General features: G+C 34.3%; 2 protein-coding genes across 2 annotated transcripts; one reads left to right on the plus strand and one right to left on the minus strand.

The window, feature by feature from the left end:
• The first annotated feature begins 374 nt into the window (after positions 1-374).
• On the plus strand, positions 375-8,955 carry tuba7l (tubulin, alpha 7 like). Its single transcript, XM_073829112.1, has 5 exons — positions 375-510; positions 1,696-1,844; positions 1,931-2,083; positions 6,708-7,235; positions 8,610-8,955. The coding sequence occupies exons 1-5, from the start codon at positions 390-392 to the stop codon at positions 8,901-8,903; spliced, it is 1,245 nt and encodes a 414-aa protein (XP_073685213.1). The 5' UTR covers positions 375-389; the 3' UTR covers positions 8,904-8,955.
• On the minus strand, positions 8,945-16,872 carry vps37bb (VPS37B subunit of ESCRT-I b). The gene is made up of 4 exons (XM_073829111.1): positions 16,713-16,872; positions 14,421-14,592; positions 10,675-10,745; positions 8,945-10,593 (listed from the first exon to the last, which is right to left on the minus strand). Exons 1-4 carry the CDS (start codon positions 16,824-16,826, stop codon positions 10,192-10,194), a joined length of 759 nt encoding a protein of 252 aa, XP_073685212.1. The 5' UTR covers positions 16,827-16,872; the 3' UTR covers positions 8,945-10,191.
• Between the last annotated feature and the right edge of the window lie 391 nt (positions 16,873-17,263).

Genomic DNA, 17,263 nt, shown 5'->3' on the forward strand with positions numbered 1-17,263 from the left:
TTAAATCAGGAGAAAAAAAGATAAATTAATTTCGTTTATAGTGTAATCACGACGGGTTTCGTATCTACATCACATTTACATTAAACATCTTTAAAATATTCCGATAAAATGGTAAGTAAATTTGTCCGTCTGGTTATCTGAAAAGTTGAACTAGCAGAGCGGTTAGCCAACCAACGGTCGTTGTTTTGTTTTAATATTATTAATATTATGATGATTAATTGACTAATAAATAACGTTTTGTCGTTTGTCGTCAACTGTTATTAATTTGATATAATGTTTTTCTTAAGCGCGAGTGTATCTCCATTCATGTGGGTCAAGCGGGAGTTCAGATCGGTAACGCGTGCTGGGAGCTGTACTGTCTCGAACACGGCATACAACCGGACGGCCACATGCCCACCGACCAGACCACCTCCGGCGGAGATCAGTCCTTCAACACCTTCTTCAGTGAGACCGGCGCCGGGAAACATGTACCCAGAGCGGTGTTCGTGGACCTCGAACCCACCGTCGTTGGTCAGGATGCATTTACATGTCAAAATACCATAGTACAGTTATTGTATCCTCTGTAAATTATAATATAACGTTAATAGTGTAAAAATCGTTTTCATATTTTCTACTCCATTGTATTAACCACTGAAAAACTTTTCTGTCGACATCATCAAGCCCTCTGATTTTTTCAGTCATTCCCATCCAAAAATCTGTCAATTTCACCATCCCAGTGTTATTTTAATATTATTTACCCTACCAGTCAAAAGTTTCTGAACAGTAAGACTTTTTTTTTTTTCTTTTAAAGAAGTTTCTTCTGCTCACCAAACCTGTATTTATTTGATCCAGAGTACAGCAAAAACAGTAAAAATTAAAATATTTTTACTATTAAAATGACTGTTCTCTATTTAAATATATTTTAAAATGTAATTAATTCCTGTATCATTAGTATCATTACCCCAGTCACACGACCCTTCGGAAATCTTTCTAATATTCTGATTTGCTGCTCAAAAAACGAATTAATATCTTATTATTTGATTATTATTATTATTAATATTATTATTATTATTATGTTAAAACAGCCGAGTAGAATTTTTTCAGGTTTATTTGATGAATATAGAGTTAAGAACAGCATTTATCTGAAATAAAAATCTTTTGTAACATTATAAATGTCTTTATCATCAGTTTTGATCAATTTAAAGCATCCTTGCTAACTAAAAGTTTTAATTTCTATAAATAAAAAAATACTGACTCCAAGCTTTTGAATGGTTTAGTGTATGTTACAAATGCTTTTGTTCTATTCAAATTACTCAACTGTTTTAAGTATTGATAATAATAATAAAAATGTTTCTTGAGCGGCAGCATATTAGAATGATTTCTAAAGGATCATGTGACACTTCAGACTGGAGTAATGATGCTAAAAATGTAGCTTTTGTCACAGAAATAAATTCCATTTTAAATATATATTCAAATAGAAAACAAGTATTTTAAAACATTTTTAAAAAAAATAAAAAATCTTTTTTTTTTCGGTGTACTCCGGGTCAAAAAAATGCAGGCTTGGTAAGCAGAAGAGACTCCTTTAAAAAGCACTAAAAATCTTAATGTTCAAAAACTTTTAACTGTAGGGTATAAATATGATTGTAGTTTTTGTTAAATATATTTTAATTATGTTTTGTATTTATTTTATAATTTATTTTTATCATATTATTATAGATGAGGTTCGAACTGGAACATACAGACAGCTTTTTCACCCAGAGCAGTTGATAACTGGGAAAGAGGACGCCGCTAATAATTACGCTAGAGGCCATTACACCGTTGGCAAGGAAATAGTAGACGTAGTAATTGACCGTGTTCGTAAACTGGTAAGACATTTTCTATTTTTAGATATATAGGTTTTGTTGCAATTACAATTTTATAGATGAATTAATAGTTTGTGTCTTGTTTTTAGTGTGATCAGTGTACTGGACTTCAAGGATTCCTCATCTTCCACAGCTTTGGTGGTGGAACTGGTTCGGGTTTTGCTTCATTGCTGATGGAGAGGTTGTCTGTAGACCATGGCAAGAAAGCCAAGCTCGAGTTTGCTGTTTACCCTGCACCTCAGGTACCATATTTTATTCAGTTACCTTCACTTTAAAGTTGCAATAAAACTGAAGTAGTGACATTTGAAATAGTACTTCATCAGAATGGTATAAAACTTGGGGATGTTTGCCTGCATTCATGGATTTTAAGTACTTTTGCTTCATTTGACTTAAATATTGCGTTGATTAAAAAAAATATGTGTTTTTATATATGGGACATTCTACAGAATTGGTCCAAAGTCAGAGTTGAAAATGTCTTTGTATGTGTAGATTGTATAATATCCAAGGTACATATTTCTAATAATTGTGCAATTCTCATTTTGTATTTTCAGAAAGTTTTGGAATATTTGTCCTCTCCCCAAATTTGTCACCAAGATATTGCTTACATCTACATTGTAAATACATTTAGCTATTTTATTAAACTTTTTCAGAGGTAAATCCATAACAATTGAATTTTTAACAATATTTTAAGTGAAATTTATGAGATTTGTTGTATTTTGACTTTTGAACACATTTACCTCAAAATTATGGGGCATATCTACTCACCATGTAGCTATGAGTGACATAAATATTTCCTGATATTTCCTACATAAATGTAGGGGTGATTTAAATCAGTCTCGGCCAACTGGTAGTGGCATAAAAATGTAGGACACATTTTTAACATAAAGTTTCATAATTTACAAAGAAAAAATAAAAATGTATATATATATATTTTTTTTTTAAAGAATCAAAAAGATACCTTTGAAAACAACAATGGAAAAAATATGAAAATGAAGTTGAAATTTAGGGGTTAGGTTTGGGCAGCCACCTCCCAATTGAAAGTACCCAATAATTAATGATTTTTTTATAATAAACCTACTAATATTTTAAATCTTATTGGGGTTTTTAATAGATAATAGAAGGATCTTAGTAAACATATAAGATTTGAATACTTAAATGTTTTTTGGTTGTGGGACAGCAGTTTGCACCAATTCTGTAGAATGGCCCATATAGAATTATAGTTATATAGAAATAAATGGTCCATAATTTAGATGTGAATATTGTTTAGTAACATCAAGTCTCCTCAAAACAACAAATATTAAAGAAAAACGTTACTGAGATTTAACATGTAAAATTCATTCTAAAAAAATAAAATTATTATACGATTATGGTCAGTGGTCTGTTAACAATACCAGTGTGACTCCTAAAATAACAATACCAGGGGTTTAAAAAAAAAAGTATGAAGTGCAACAAATTGTGGGTGGTTTTAGAGTTTCTGTTCTTTTTTTAGTCTGGAAAGCAGGTTTACATTTTAGGTCTATAAAACATTAAAGAAAATGGTTTTACATAAAAACTATTTAAAATTTAAAGTGCCCCTATTATACCATTTTTAAGGTTCCTAATATTGTTTTGGGAGTGTCCTACAATACATGCATGGAAATTCTAAAAAAAAAAAAACTTTAGTTTTCTAAACATGCATTTAAAGGGATAGTTCACCCAAAAATGAAATGTTTATCTGCTTACACCCAGGGCATCCAAGATGTAGGTGACTTTGTTTCTTCAGTAGAACAAAAACAAAGATTTTAACTCAAACCGTTGCAGTCTGTCAGTCATATAATGGCAGTCAATGGTTGCCAAATCTTTATTTTTGCAATAAAATGAGCTGATATTTTGCAGAGCTGATTTTGACACACTACTATTGAGAATTTTTAACCAAAGTATATTAGAGACTTTTCATTAAGACCCTAAAGAATCATATGAACTTGTGGAAAATGGGCATCCGATGACCCCTTTAATGTATCGTCATGAGCCACAGGGTTTAATTTGGTTTTGTCTGTGTATGTTTTTTTAGTCTTAAAGATTTGGTAACCATTGACTGTCATTATATGAGTGACAGACTGTAACGGTTGGAGTTAAAAATCTTTGTTTGTGTTCTACTGAAGAAACAAAGTCACCTACATCTTGGATGCCCTGGGGGTAAGCAGATAAACTTTTTTTGGGTGAACTATCCCTTTAAGATAACCTCATTTTCAGTGATTCTCAAACAATTATCGTTCAAAGATTCTGTTTTTCTAAACACCTAAAGAAAATATAAACATCTCTTATCATACTTACAGGTTGTGATTCAGTTGAGCCAGCCAGTCCAAATAAACTGGGTACTGAGCCATCTTTCAAGCGTTTTGTAAATTCTGTGTTGAACTCCCTGAAATTAGAGAAGTTATCGCCAGTCAAGTGACGTGTTTGTGGCCAGCCATTGTACAACTGTAGGCTGTAATTTTGCAAATGTGTTACCTTGTCACATGTAGCAGTCACAAAAGTGGGATACTAACGACTTCTTTTAGGCTGTACAGAGTCGATTCTTTATTTTGGGAGACAATAACTTTAATTATTGTGCACTTCTGGCTTTACAACTTTCCATATCATCTACATTTACACAAGGCAATATTGGAAATGGCATGATAGGGCCACTTTAAAATGGATTTTAGTATTTTGGTGCGGATAGAAACAGATTTTAGTGATCAAACAAATAAACTTAAGCAGTAAACTTACTCGGTTGCACTGAATACCTTATCAACCACATACAGGGTTCGTACGGGTGCTTGAATTCCTTGAAAATGCTTGAATTTTAATGTAGTGTTTTCAAGGTTTGAAAAATGCTTGGATTTTGGATGAAGTGCTTGAAAGTGCTTGAATATGCAGTTGCATCGGTTTCATATTAATTCGCTTTCATACTAAATAGTTATTTTTTGTTATGCTTATAATATGTAAAAGAAAGAAAAGAAAAAACAGCTCCGCTCCAGTGTGATCGTGAGGCTGTAGTGTGATCCGCCGGTCTTTCTTGCTGCGCGCCCTCTTATGGAACAGAGCGGTAGATAAAACATGCCAGTTATAACTTATCAGGAGGTTGTTGCATCAGTCCTCGATGGCTTGTAAACGACAAATAAGAATTGTTTAAAACGAGAATTTGGGGATCGCAAAATTGCCAGTCCAATGTCCCGGGGCTATTGTGTTTTCCAGTCGGGCTACCAAAATGTTTCACCGGACTATTTTAAAGTAGAGGGCTCGTGCGGGTCATTACAAACTCATCAATTTAGCCGTATCAAAGTTAAGGCCATAAAAAGTTTTAAATGTATTAAATAGTATAAGAAAAGGCTTTATTATAAGTTTAAGAGTTAGGAACGGAAAGACGAGAATCGCTAAAGGGCTGGATAAAACTTCAAAAGGCAATGATGTCATATTGAATAAATATGCATGCTGCAGGTTTCAAAGTCAAAACGCGGCACGGATGTCTTTATATGAATGTATCTGAAGGGAACCGACTGTCCACAGAAATGTGTCGTTGGCATTTTCATTTCTTGCCTGATAAAACTGCGTTAATGCTGATTTGTGTGCAGCCGTTACTAGGAAACCGTAGAATTTCAGCGCTCCTAAAGCGCCCCCTCGTGACAGGGAATGCATTTGCGAATATTCAGCTGTTTAGTAATGCAGCAAACACATAAGAGTTGTAAATGTAAAAGTTATGTGCTTTCTAAAAATATAAACAATTAAGACAGTAACATTTATGTTTTAAATAAATTATACTTGATATATCCATTTTAAAGGTATAAAGGCTGAAATGCCATTGTATAAGATGTTTTGTTTTTGTGAAAATCTGAATTATAAATCATGTCATTTTATGGCTTAATGTTACTGTACATTGTTCAACCCCACTACGGTGTTCATTTTACTTGTGCAGCTCTTAAAAAGGGTCATAAATTGCCTTAAATTGATATTTAAAAATTCTGCAGATACACTGTAAATAGTGAAAAAAATACCTTGATATTTGTGAATAGAAAATCAGATAGGAGTCTAAATGTCAATCAAAAAATATTTTCAATGTTTAAAAAATTGTCTTTTTTCATTTGGGCCAGTTAAATTTTATTATTAATTTTATATTGTCTTTTTGACTACCTTTTAGTACTTTTAGGCTGAAATGTGAAATGTATTTGTGAAAATCCTTCAAGTTTTAGAAAGTTTTCAAGTTTTAGAATTTTAGTTTATCATATTTTTTTACAGTCATTTTATAGCAGTCATTAATGTGTTACCATAGACAATGCCCTACTCCACTCATACAGTATTACTTTTATTTGTGCAAGTCTTAAAAAGCCTTTATATTTTATTTTTAAAATACTACAGATACAGTAAATTATATTAATTATATATTTTAAATTATATAATTTATATACTGAATGTTGACTATTTATATGGGGCAATGTTATATGCAATCTAGACAGTTGTATTTTAATAGCACAATAACATCTGATTTAAAATTAAGAACTCATGTATGTGAATATGTAATTTACTACAGTGCTGGAAAATCTTGAAAATGCACCTTGAAAGTGCTTGAAAAGTGCTTGAATTTTACTTTGGAAAAGGTGTAAGAACCCTGCACATAGCAATGTCCTGGAAACCACCTGTAACACTCAAAAACCACTTAGTTTCAGTGTTGAAAAAACATTACAAGTACAAAAAACTCTTTTCTGGTCCACTGGACATTAATGATCTTAATAAACATCTAAGATTTGAATACTTAAATGCTTTTTAAATGTGTTTTTGGTTATGGGACAGCAGTTTGCACCAATTCTGTAGAATGGTCCATAATTTAGATGTGAATATTTTTTTCTTGAGGTTTCCACTGCAGTGGTAGAGCCCTACAATTCCATTCTGACCACACACACCACCCTCGAGCACTCCGACTGCGCTTTCATGGTGGACAACGAGGCCATCTATGACATCTGCCGAAATAACCTAGATATAGAGCGGCCCACATACACCAACCTCAACCGCCTCATTGGCCAAATTGTGTCATCAATCACTGCCTCCCTGCGCTTCGACGGAGCTCTCAATGTCGACCTGGCGGAGTTCCAAACCAACCTGGTGCCGTACCCTCGCATCCACTTCCCCCTGGTCACGTACGCCCCGGTGATCTCCGCCGAGAAGGCGTACCACGAGCAGCTGTCCGTCATGGAAATCACCAACGCCTGCTTTGAGCCGGCCAATCAGATGGTGAAGTGCGACCCTCGGCACGGGAAGTACATGGCTTGCTGTATGCTGTACCGTGGAGACGTGGTTCCAAAGGATGTCAATGCCGCCATTGGAAGTATAAAGACCAAGAGGACCATTCAGTTTGTCGACTGGTGTCCCACAGGGTTTAAGGTCAGCCTGTGTTTTTAATTCTACATTGGATTGTAGAATTTGTGCCACAAAAAAAGTCTAAATATTACGACAATAAAGCCAAAATTATGAAATAAAGTTGAACGGTTTTAAGAATAATGTCAAAATTACAATAACTTGTAGCAATTACGATATTAAATATATAATATTTTAAGCCTTTTGCGCATGGCCATTAAAGAGGGTGAAAAGCACATTATTGCAAGACACATTCTTTGTATTTCACTGTAAAACTGACAGATTTTGAAAGCTAAGACTTTTTTTTATATTAAAAGTACCAAAACTACAAAGCTTTATTATTATTTGGTGGCTGGCACACTACAAATAGGTCTAGAGAGTCCAATTGAAGATATATATTTCCAAGCGTACTGTCCCTGGGAGTATAACACATGGTATGATTTCTGCTAATAATCCCAAATATATTCAAATAAATTCCAGTGGCCTGGCAACTTCTCCCAGTGCTCCTAGACTGGCCCAATTGCATTTCGACTTTATTCTCGAGGTATTTCGACTTTTTTTTTTTCCTTAAAGCATTTCGGCTTTTTTTTCTCTAGTTACGACTTTATTCTTGAAATATTTCGACTTTTATTCTCGAGTCATTTCGACTTTTATTCTCGTCATTTTGACTTTTATTCTCTAAATATTTCACTTTTATTCTCAAGTCATTTTGGCTTTATTCTTGAAATATTTTGGCTTTATTCTTGAAATATTTTGGCTTTTATTCTCGAGTCATTTCGACTTTATTCTCAAAACATTTTAGCTTTTAGTCTCGAGTCATTTCAACTTTTATTCTCGAGTCATTTAGGGCTTTATTCTCGAAATATTTCGCCTTTATTCTCGAGTCATTTTGGCTTTATTCTCGAAATATTTCGCCTTTATTCTCGAGTCATTTTGGCTTTATTCTCGAAATATTTCGCCTTTATTCTCGAGTCATTTTGACTTTATTCTCAAAACATTTTAGCTTTTATTCTTGAGTGATTTCGACTTTATTCTCGAAATATTTCGGCTTTTATTTGAGTCATTTCGGCTTTATTCTTGAAACATTTTGGCTTTATTCTCGAAATATTTCGGCTTTTATTCTTGAGTGATTTCGACTTCATTCTTGAAACATTTCAGTTTTTATTGGAGTCATTTCGGCTTTATTCTCGCAACATTTTGACTTTATTCTCAAAACATTTTAGCTTTTAGTGTAGAGTCATTTCAATTTTATTTTCGCAATTTTACATTATTTTTTAAAATGGCACTAACCGCAACACTGTCGTATGAAACAAAATGAACATAGCAATAAGTAGAATAATGCTATAACATAGCATACAGTGCTAACGTTTTAATCTGCCTTCATTTTCTTTCTTTGATCAGGTTGGCATCAATTACCAGCCACCGACTGTGGTGCCAGGAGGTGATCTGGCCAAAGTTCAAAGGGCAGTCTGTATGTTGAGCAACACCACAGCCATCGCTGAGGCTTGGGCCCGTCTGGATCACAAGTTTGATCTAATGTACGCAAAGAGAGCCTTTGTGCACTGGTACGTCGGAGAAGGTATGGAGGAGGGCGAGTTTACGGAGGCCCGTGAAGATTTAGCCGCTCTTGAGAAAGATTACGAAGAGGTGGGAAGCGACACTCCCGAAGGAGAAGGTGAAGAGGGAGAAGAATAGGTGTGATTTTACTCATTAAGTTATGAATAAAGCAATAAATATCACCTTTGTTAGTCTCTTAGGCGTTTATTGATCAGCATTAAAAAAATCTAGTCACCAATAGCCACTAATCAAACAGCTACAATGTACAGTACTTTACATAAGGAGTGTTACAGGTTAACCACACTACAGATAAAACAGTTCAAAAGGATTTTGCACCATTAATTGTCTTCAGAAACTGAAAGTTGTAGATGGCTTCGAGGATTTATCAAAGCACAGCGACGGTGTGAATAAATGCTTTCGTCATTAAACGTCACTTGTTTGTTCTGTTGCAAGGCACATTTGATTTCTTTTACCTGTACTTACATCAGTATACAGTAAGTGACTTTACTCTCTAACTTCACAGACTTGCATAATAACATCCTTCATATAAAACGTGCACAGGAATTGTCACAACCCAGCATGACAGTTTTTACATCAAAGTACCTGCACTTCTCAGATTTCATCAGAAATATAGTGCCAAAATAGATCACTTTACATATCGGAAATGTTGTAAACAGTGTTCTAATTATTTTAATGATATAATATGTATCTTATATTTCATATGGTAGCTGTTTAAGGATTTAGTTTAGTCTGATTAACACTAAGAAAGTCTTTCTATAGCAGACTTACTGTCAGGCTGGTCTGTTAATGCCACAGGAGTATTTAAACATTTCATGTTTAAATGAAATCAAAATGAAGTCCAACAAAGCCACTATAGTCAATACCACTTAACGGAGCGCTCATAAAACAGGTGGAGTGCATCTTTGGTCAGTTTTTCAATCCAGAAGTCCAAAATGCCAATATTGCCTGTTATCGTTACAGTGGCAATAGGAATGTTTCCTCACAAAATATAAAAGTACACAGTAAAATTGTCTTACGTGTGCATAAGAACCTGTTTTCTAAATATCATTTTCAGTTAAATTAGGATATTTACATGAGAAATGCAATACCCCCATTGTTTAGAAGTCTTACTTTTGATTCTGAATCATAATCATCCTAATGCATCTTACTCAAATTAATATATTGTTAACCAACAGGCAGGTCTACAAGAAATCTGCAGACGTTTCTGCATTGATTATGTGAGAGAAAAAAAAATTCATACCAATATATAATACATACAACTGGCAGAGAAATGTCTGAATTCTGTGGGCACTGATTCTTTGTGGACCTGCAGAAACCCAAACCTGTTTACGATCAAAGTGCATCTAAAGAAAAAGGAGGAAAATGACATTTCACATTCCAGTGGAAAGGTTCAGGCTGAAGAACATCATTGCATTATAAAACCTGCATGAGGGGGAAGACCAGCGCCAGGTCCTTGAGGGAGCGCTTGTGGGTATGGATATGAAAATGATGGCACCATGTTTGGCAGAGGAGCACCGACGCTCTGAGGGTTGTAAGGCATGGCTGACGGCTGAGATGTTGGTGCGGGTCTTACGTGAGCTGGAGAACCATTCGCTAGCCTTTGGAAAGGTGCGGTGGAGTTATGGGTCTGTTGAGGTTTTGAAGGATCGTTAGAAGAACCCTGAGGAAGATGGACACCCTTCAGCACCATCTCCTGTAGCTTATCGATCTTTACGCGTCTGAGGTGTGCTAGCTTCCTCTTGCTCTGGTAGTCATCAATGAAGCTGTCCAAGGGCAAGGATCCATCCAAGAATGAATCGGCCATGTTCTACAAAACGTGGGAGAATTTTAGGACATTGTACATTAGTGTCAAAATCAGTTACAGAAATATGGAAAATGTTGTTGTTACCTCTGTTTCTTCTTCGATCTTGGCTCCCTCGGTTTGCAAAAGAGCCAACAATGTGTCTAGTGAACTGTTACCTGAAAAAAGATCCAATTTAAAATATGATTACATGGAAAACAACTTCAGTATTTCTTCAGTGGCATCGACATCGACAGTAGCGGTTAGAAAGATACATTAAAGTAATAGTTCACTTCCAGAATAAAAATTCCCTGATAATTTACTCACTCCCTGTGTCATCCAAGATGTTCATGTCTTTCTGTCTTCAGTCGAAAAGAAATTAAGGTTTTTGAGGAAAACATTCCAGGATTTTTCTCCATATAGTGGACTTCAATGGTGGCCAACAGGTTGAAGGTTCAAATTGCAGGTTCAACGCAGCTTCAAAGGGCTCTACACGATCCCAGCTGATTGATGAATGAGGATCTTTTCTAGCCAAACAATAAAAATGTATATATTTTTAAGCACAAATGCTTGTCTTGCACTATCTCTACAAGTTGAGCTAGTGCAAGACAAGCATTTGTGCTTAAAAAAATATATCAATTTGTATTTTTTTTTAGAAAATGACTTAATGTTTCGCTAGATAAGATCCTTATTCCTCAGCTGGGATTGTGTAGAGCCCTTTAAAGCTGCATTGAAATTGCAATTTGGACCTTCAACCTGTTGGCACCCATTGAAGTCCACTATATGGAGTAAGAAAACTGGAATGTTTTCCTCAAAAACCTTCATTTTCTTTCGACTGAAGAAAGAAAGACATGAACATCTTGGATGACATGGTGGTGAGTAAACTATCAGGAAATTTGGAACTTTGGAAGTGAACTAATACTTCAATATTTCCATCTCCAATTGGTCAGTTATCTCAGAAATAGGTATTTTGCATTATAAGTCAATTTTGATTAAAACGCCGGAACAAATAATAATAACAATGGGTCATAGAGGATGTTAAAGGAACAGTTCATGCAAAAATGAAAATTTCCTGGAAATGTACTTACTCTCAGGCCATTTAAAATGTAAACGAGTTTGTTTTTTCATGGGAAAAGATTTGGAGAAATGTAGCATTACATGAGCATGACATGCTCACCAATGGATCCTCTACAGTGAATGGGTGCCGTCAGAATGAGAGTCCAAACAGCTGATAAAAACATCACAATAATCCACAAGCAAACCACACCAGTCCATCAATTAACATCTTGTGAAACCAAAATCTGTGTGTTTGTAACAAACAAAGACGTTAACTAACGGACTTTATTGGTGTGGTTTATTGGGATGTTTTTTACCAGCTGTTTGGACTCTGACGGCACCCGTTCACTTTAGAGGATCCCTTAGTGAGTAAGTCTTGTAAAGCTAAATTTCTCCAAACCCTGTTCCAATGAAGAAACAAACACATTTACATCTTGGATACCCTGATGGTGAGTAAATCTTGAAGAAGTAGTTCACTTTCAGAACAAAAATGAACAGATAATTTATACACCCCCTTGTAATCCAAGATGTTCATGTCTTTCTTCAGTCATAAAGAAATGATGGTTTGATGGAGCAAAAAACATTTCAGGATTTCTCTCCATATAGTGGACTTCTATGGTGCCCCAGAGTTTGAACTTCCAAAATGCCGTTTAAATGAAGCTTCAAAGGACTCTAAACGATCCCAGCCGAGGAAGAAGGGTCTTATGTAGTGAAATGATCAGTTATTCTGGTTCAAGACAGTTAGGGTAGGTCGGAAAACTCCCATCTCATTTTCTTCTCCAACTTCAAAATCGTCCTACATCGCTGTTTCACCTTTTTGGTAAAGTGTGTTTGATCTTTTTTGTATGTTCACTTTGTAAACTCTGGCTCGGTACTTCTGCGGCGATGTAAGTACGGAGGACAAAACGAGATGGGAGTTTTTCGACTTAACGTAACTATCTTGAACCAGATACACAGAGCACACACAGAGCTAGACAAGACGAGCATTTGATGTTAAAAAGTATATTAATTGTCAATTTCTTGTGAGAAAACGACAATTGTTTCTCTAGATAAGAACCTTCTTCCTCTGCTGGGATCATTTAGAGCCATTTGAAGTGGCATTTAAACTGCATTTTGGAAGTTCAAACTCAGGGGCACCATAGAAGTCCACTATATGGTGAGAAATCCTGAAATGTTTTCCTCAAAAAACAATTTCTTTACAGCCGAAGAAAGTAATACATGAACATCTTGGATGACAAGAGGGTGAGTAAATTATCAGTCAATTCTTGTTCTGGAAGTTAGCAAATTGTCATTTTTGGGTGAACTATTCTCTTTTTAAAATTGAGATGTGGTGTAAGCTTTTGCATTGCTTTTATAGAAACACTGTATCGGATAGTGACCAAATAGACTCATACAGAGTACAGGTCGAATAATAGAGGGAGTGTTGGCTAGTGTGGATAACTTTACATCAGTGTAGAGTTTCTTTTGAAAATGATTCAAGCAGTCTTTGTATCAGACAATTCTAGGCTGACTGCTGTATCCTACTGACCCTGATAAACTCACTTTCACAACTTCTGCGCAACTACTCTGACAACACAAGATAAAAGGTTTCTTAAAATAAATCACGGAGAAAAATGGATAAATATAGAGCACAAAACATTTTAACATTAAAATTTGTTTGCAGATTTGACCTGAGATGATCAGTATCAGATGCAACTCAAGAGAGTAGTAAATAAAGAGGAAGCTTTATGTGACCAAACAGGTTCACCAGGATGCTTTATTGTTTTACACTAAAAAAAGGAAGACAAAAAGGTTTTGATAAAAAGAAAATGTGCTCATTTATGTTTGCATCTACACTGGAATATTTGAATAGTTAGAATTATAAAAAGTATGTGGATACTGAGGTCTTGCTTAAATGTTTCAAGTGCTGCAGGACTTTTTCTCTTCAACTACTTTTCTACATCATTTTTGCTCAATGTGTTTAAATCAACTGGTGTTTTGACGTTTTTTAGGATGTATGAATTCAGTTCTCCTCAAGTTCAAGAGTGTTGAGATTGGTTGAGGTTTTTAAAACTGACTAAAATGTCTGGGTTTTGTTTTCCATTATACACTATTTTGCCAAAAGTATTGGGACACCCCCTTCTAATGAACAGGTTTGGCTACTTTAGTAATTTCCATGAGTACAAATCTTAATGTTTAATCATACAATGATATTCTAGGGAATTGTGTGCTTCTAATTTTATAGCAACAGTTTGGACAGGACCCTTTTCTATTCTAACATGACAATGCATCTGTAAATAAGGCAAGGTTCAAAAAGAAAGTGTGTGGAAGAACTTGACTGGTTTGCAGAAAGCAAATTCCTAATCCCAGCTGAACACCTCTGGAGTGGCTTTAAATGCAAACATTGAACCAAAAACCATGTTAGAATAGAAAGGGGTCATGTCCAAACTGTTGCTATAAAATTAAAAGCACACAATTCCCTAGAATATCATTATACGATTAAACATTAAGATTTGTACTCAGAGAAATTACTAAAGTAGTCAAACCAATTCTTTAGACGGAATACAGTGTATGTATGTGTATTTGCATTGACTTAATGTTCTCTGTAGATACCGCCTTCTTGCATAGGCACGCCGCGATTGGTCGGTGCCTGCAAACTATTGGCCAGACTACTTTTCAGTCATTCTTCAGCAAGTATGAGAACAATAGAGAAGCAAATCCAAAACCTGGACAACATTTAATGTGTTGATTTATCATTTAAAATCAGCCAAGAAATGTTTGTGAAATGGTTTAAGAAGTGTGGTAAGTTCATATCTGACCTAGCGTGGATCTGCGGAGCTGGTAGGACTCATGCAGGTCTTGTAAACAGCAGTAGCGTTTGGTCAGCTGGATCTTCTGATGGTCCAGTTCAGGCTGCAGGCTCAGGTTCTGCTCTGCTAGGCTGCGGTTACTGGCAATCGTCAGCTCTTTATTCTGCTGCATGTCCTGCATCTGTGACAACAACGCAAAGTCAGCAACTAGAGAAACTACAGCCAAACCTCGAAGATTTTTAGTAATCAGATCAAGTATAATCAATGTAACTATAAGCCATTTATCAGATCAAGTATAATCAATGTAACTATAGCCATTTATGCATCAAGCTACTATTATAATCATGTATTGCCTGTGTATAAGGAGGCCTACATCACAAGGTCTTCTGGAAATGAACAGACATACATTGTATGCCTGCATCACAAGGTTGTAGCCCTCTGGAAATATATGTATGAAATGTATAGAACACGCCTAAAAAGAAAACTGTATAAAAGAGGATAAGAACAAGGGCTCGGGAGATTCTCCTGCAGGGTCTCTCGGCTTTGTTACTTTGTTAATAAAGTCTCATCTTCTGGCTTCAAAACCCCAAGACTGGTGTGATCTTTGAAAGCGACAAGGGGAAAACCACCTCAACCTCTAGCCTCTTGGATCAAATGACTTATTTTCCCAACTTGTAGAAAAAAGATATCAGTATTGAGATCATGAGGCTAAAATGACTTTTCATAAAAATGCATGACCAAACTAGATATCTGAAAGGAAACTCTTGGATTCATTCTGCATGGAAAACTTTCAGTTTAGGATTACTGTGTATTTTAAGGATCTTTTCAACTATTCAGTGATGCAAAGCAAGATTATTTATACAGCCCATACACAATGAAAAAAGGATTTTTATTTTTTAAGTAATAAAACCGTATAATTTAATGTATTAAAAAGGAATTGAATTAAATGTATTTAAATACAATGTATTATAATTTAATAAAATGCAATGTTTATTAAGAAAATAAATTATATACATATAAAAATAACATAAAAATTGAAAAGGGCTGAAATTAATATAATAAAACAATATAATTTATTAAAATGTAATATGACTTATTAAAATCTTATGCAATACATTAAAAACCAAGAGAATATATATAGAGGCCACAAAAATTCTGAAAAAATATTATTATAGCTAAAATAAATATCTAATAATAAATAATTATTATATTCTACCTATTTTATATATTATACCAATACATTTGTTTATTATTAAAATAAATAATTTGAATATAAAAACATGTTATACTTTGACATTTTTGATGTATATATTATATAGTATATCAATATATTATGAAATGATTTTATATATATAAAAACATAATTTCAATTGTACATTGTTATTAAAACGAATAAAAGAAAAGTTTATATAATATAAAAACATTTTACTTTTTGACATTTTTACACTTAAATATTCTGTCACAAATATTAATATAGCTCAAATAAATATGAATTTAATATTATATTCCATTTCATTATAATATATGTATGTATAACATATATAATATATATATGATTCCATTTGTACAAGTTTATTATTAAAATGAATAAAATAAATAATTTGTATAATATACAAAAACATTTCATACTTCTTTATATTTTTAGACTTAAATATTCTGTCAAAAATATTAGCTCAAAGAAATATATATTCATTAAATATTATATCTTATTTATTAATTGTATATATTATAAAATAATATATCAATTGTACAAGTCTATTATTAAAATGAATAAAATACATAATTTGTATAATATAAAAAGATTTTTAGACTCCATATGGGAAAAGGATCAAAAGCATAAAAATTTACATGAAACACTAATAATCAATAATCATTGATTATCATCAGTATTGCTATATATAGTAAAGAAATAGCTAAACTTGACCAATCCAGAAGAGATTTGCAGTATTTGGTTGACAGTAGAAGTCTGTTAATACTAACCAGTCTTTATATAACAGTCATCTTTGTCTTTATTTTATCAGAGCAGTTTATATTGCCTCAATTCTGAAGTGTGACACTTTCAATCTCTCTATCCAGCAACTCCTTCCGTCAGCAACACTTCCCAATAAATCAATACTGCTGTAGTCAAATGTGACCGATCTCTGTCCCAGAATCCAACTAAGTAACGCAAAAACACCAAAGCAGCGGTGATATGAAAGCCTTAACAGCTGTCACTGATCTCCACTGACTGTCAGCACAAACTCTCATCCTATTCCGGGATAAATTGAGCGTTTGATGGCTGTCATGTCGGCGCTCACTCACCTCGTCCATCTGCCCGACCATTTTCCGCAGCTTGTCATCGTCCTCCAGCAGTTCGTTGAGCTGTGTGGACGAGTACGACTGCAGTCTGTTCTCGAAGCCGGACATTTCTCCCATGGCTTTGTTATTGTGCGTCTCCGCTGCCGCAGGGAAGTCTCTTGTGTTTCTCCTCGACCGGAAGTCGAGTAATTCCCGTCAAATCAGCGCCGGTGAATGGCCGTGATGTCACGCGCGTGGACGTGTGAGCGACGTCAAGAAACCATTCATGGAGAAGGATTCAGGAAATACAGTTTTTAATATCATTTATAGTATTTGGTTAATATCCTTACAGTTAATACATTTAAATTCATTCTAATATAAGTTGTACCAATATATTTTTTATTAATATACAGATTATCAGAACATGATTCATTGTTTTCAATTAAAGTCACAATTATTTTAGTTTAAATCTCTGCATTTCAATATAAAATCATATCAAATATGGTTGTATATTGAAATGTATCAGATACAATTTCTCAAATATTTGTTACAATATATACTGATAAAATTAGCAT

This window comes from Garra rufa, chromosome 23, assembly GCF_049309525.1.
Source record: "Garra rufa chromosome 23, GarRuf1.0, whole genome shotgun sequence".
NCBI lineage: Eukaryota > Metazoa > Chordata > Actinopteri > Cypriniformes > Cyprinidae > Garra > Garra rufa.

Excerpts from the sequence above, each read along its gene's own strand:
- tuba7l (XM_073829112.1), top strand. The coding sequence starts at position 390 with ATGCCCACCGACCAGACCACCTCCGGCGGAGATCAGTCCTTCAACACC. Across the intron at positions 1,845-1,930 it reads TTGACCGTGTTCGTAAACTG|TGTGATCAGTGTACTGGACT; the intron begins GTAAGACATTTT and ends TCTTGTTTTTAG. Across the intron at positions 2,084-6,707 it reads CTGTTTACCCTGCACCTCAG|GTTTCCACTGCAGTGGTAGA; the intron begins GTACCATATTTT and ends TTTTTTCTTGAG.
- vps37bb (XM_073829111.1), bottom strand. The coding sequence starts at position 16,826 with ATGGGAGAAATGTCCGGCTTCGAGAACAGACTGCAGTCGTACTCGTCC. Across the intron at positions 14,593-16,712 it reads TGGTCGGGCAGATGGACGAG|ATGCAGGACATGCAGCAGAA; the intron begins GTGAGTGAGCGC and ends TTGTTGTCACAG. Across the intron at positions 10,746-14,420 it reads GCTCCGCAGATCCACGCTAG|GTAACAGTTCACTAGACACA; the intron begins GTCAGATATGAA and ends ATCTTTTTTCAG.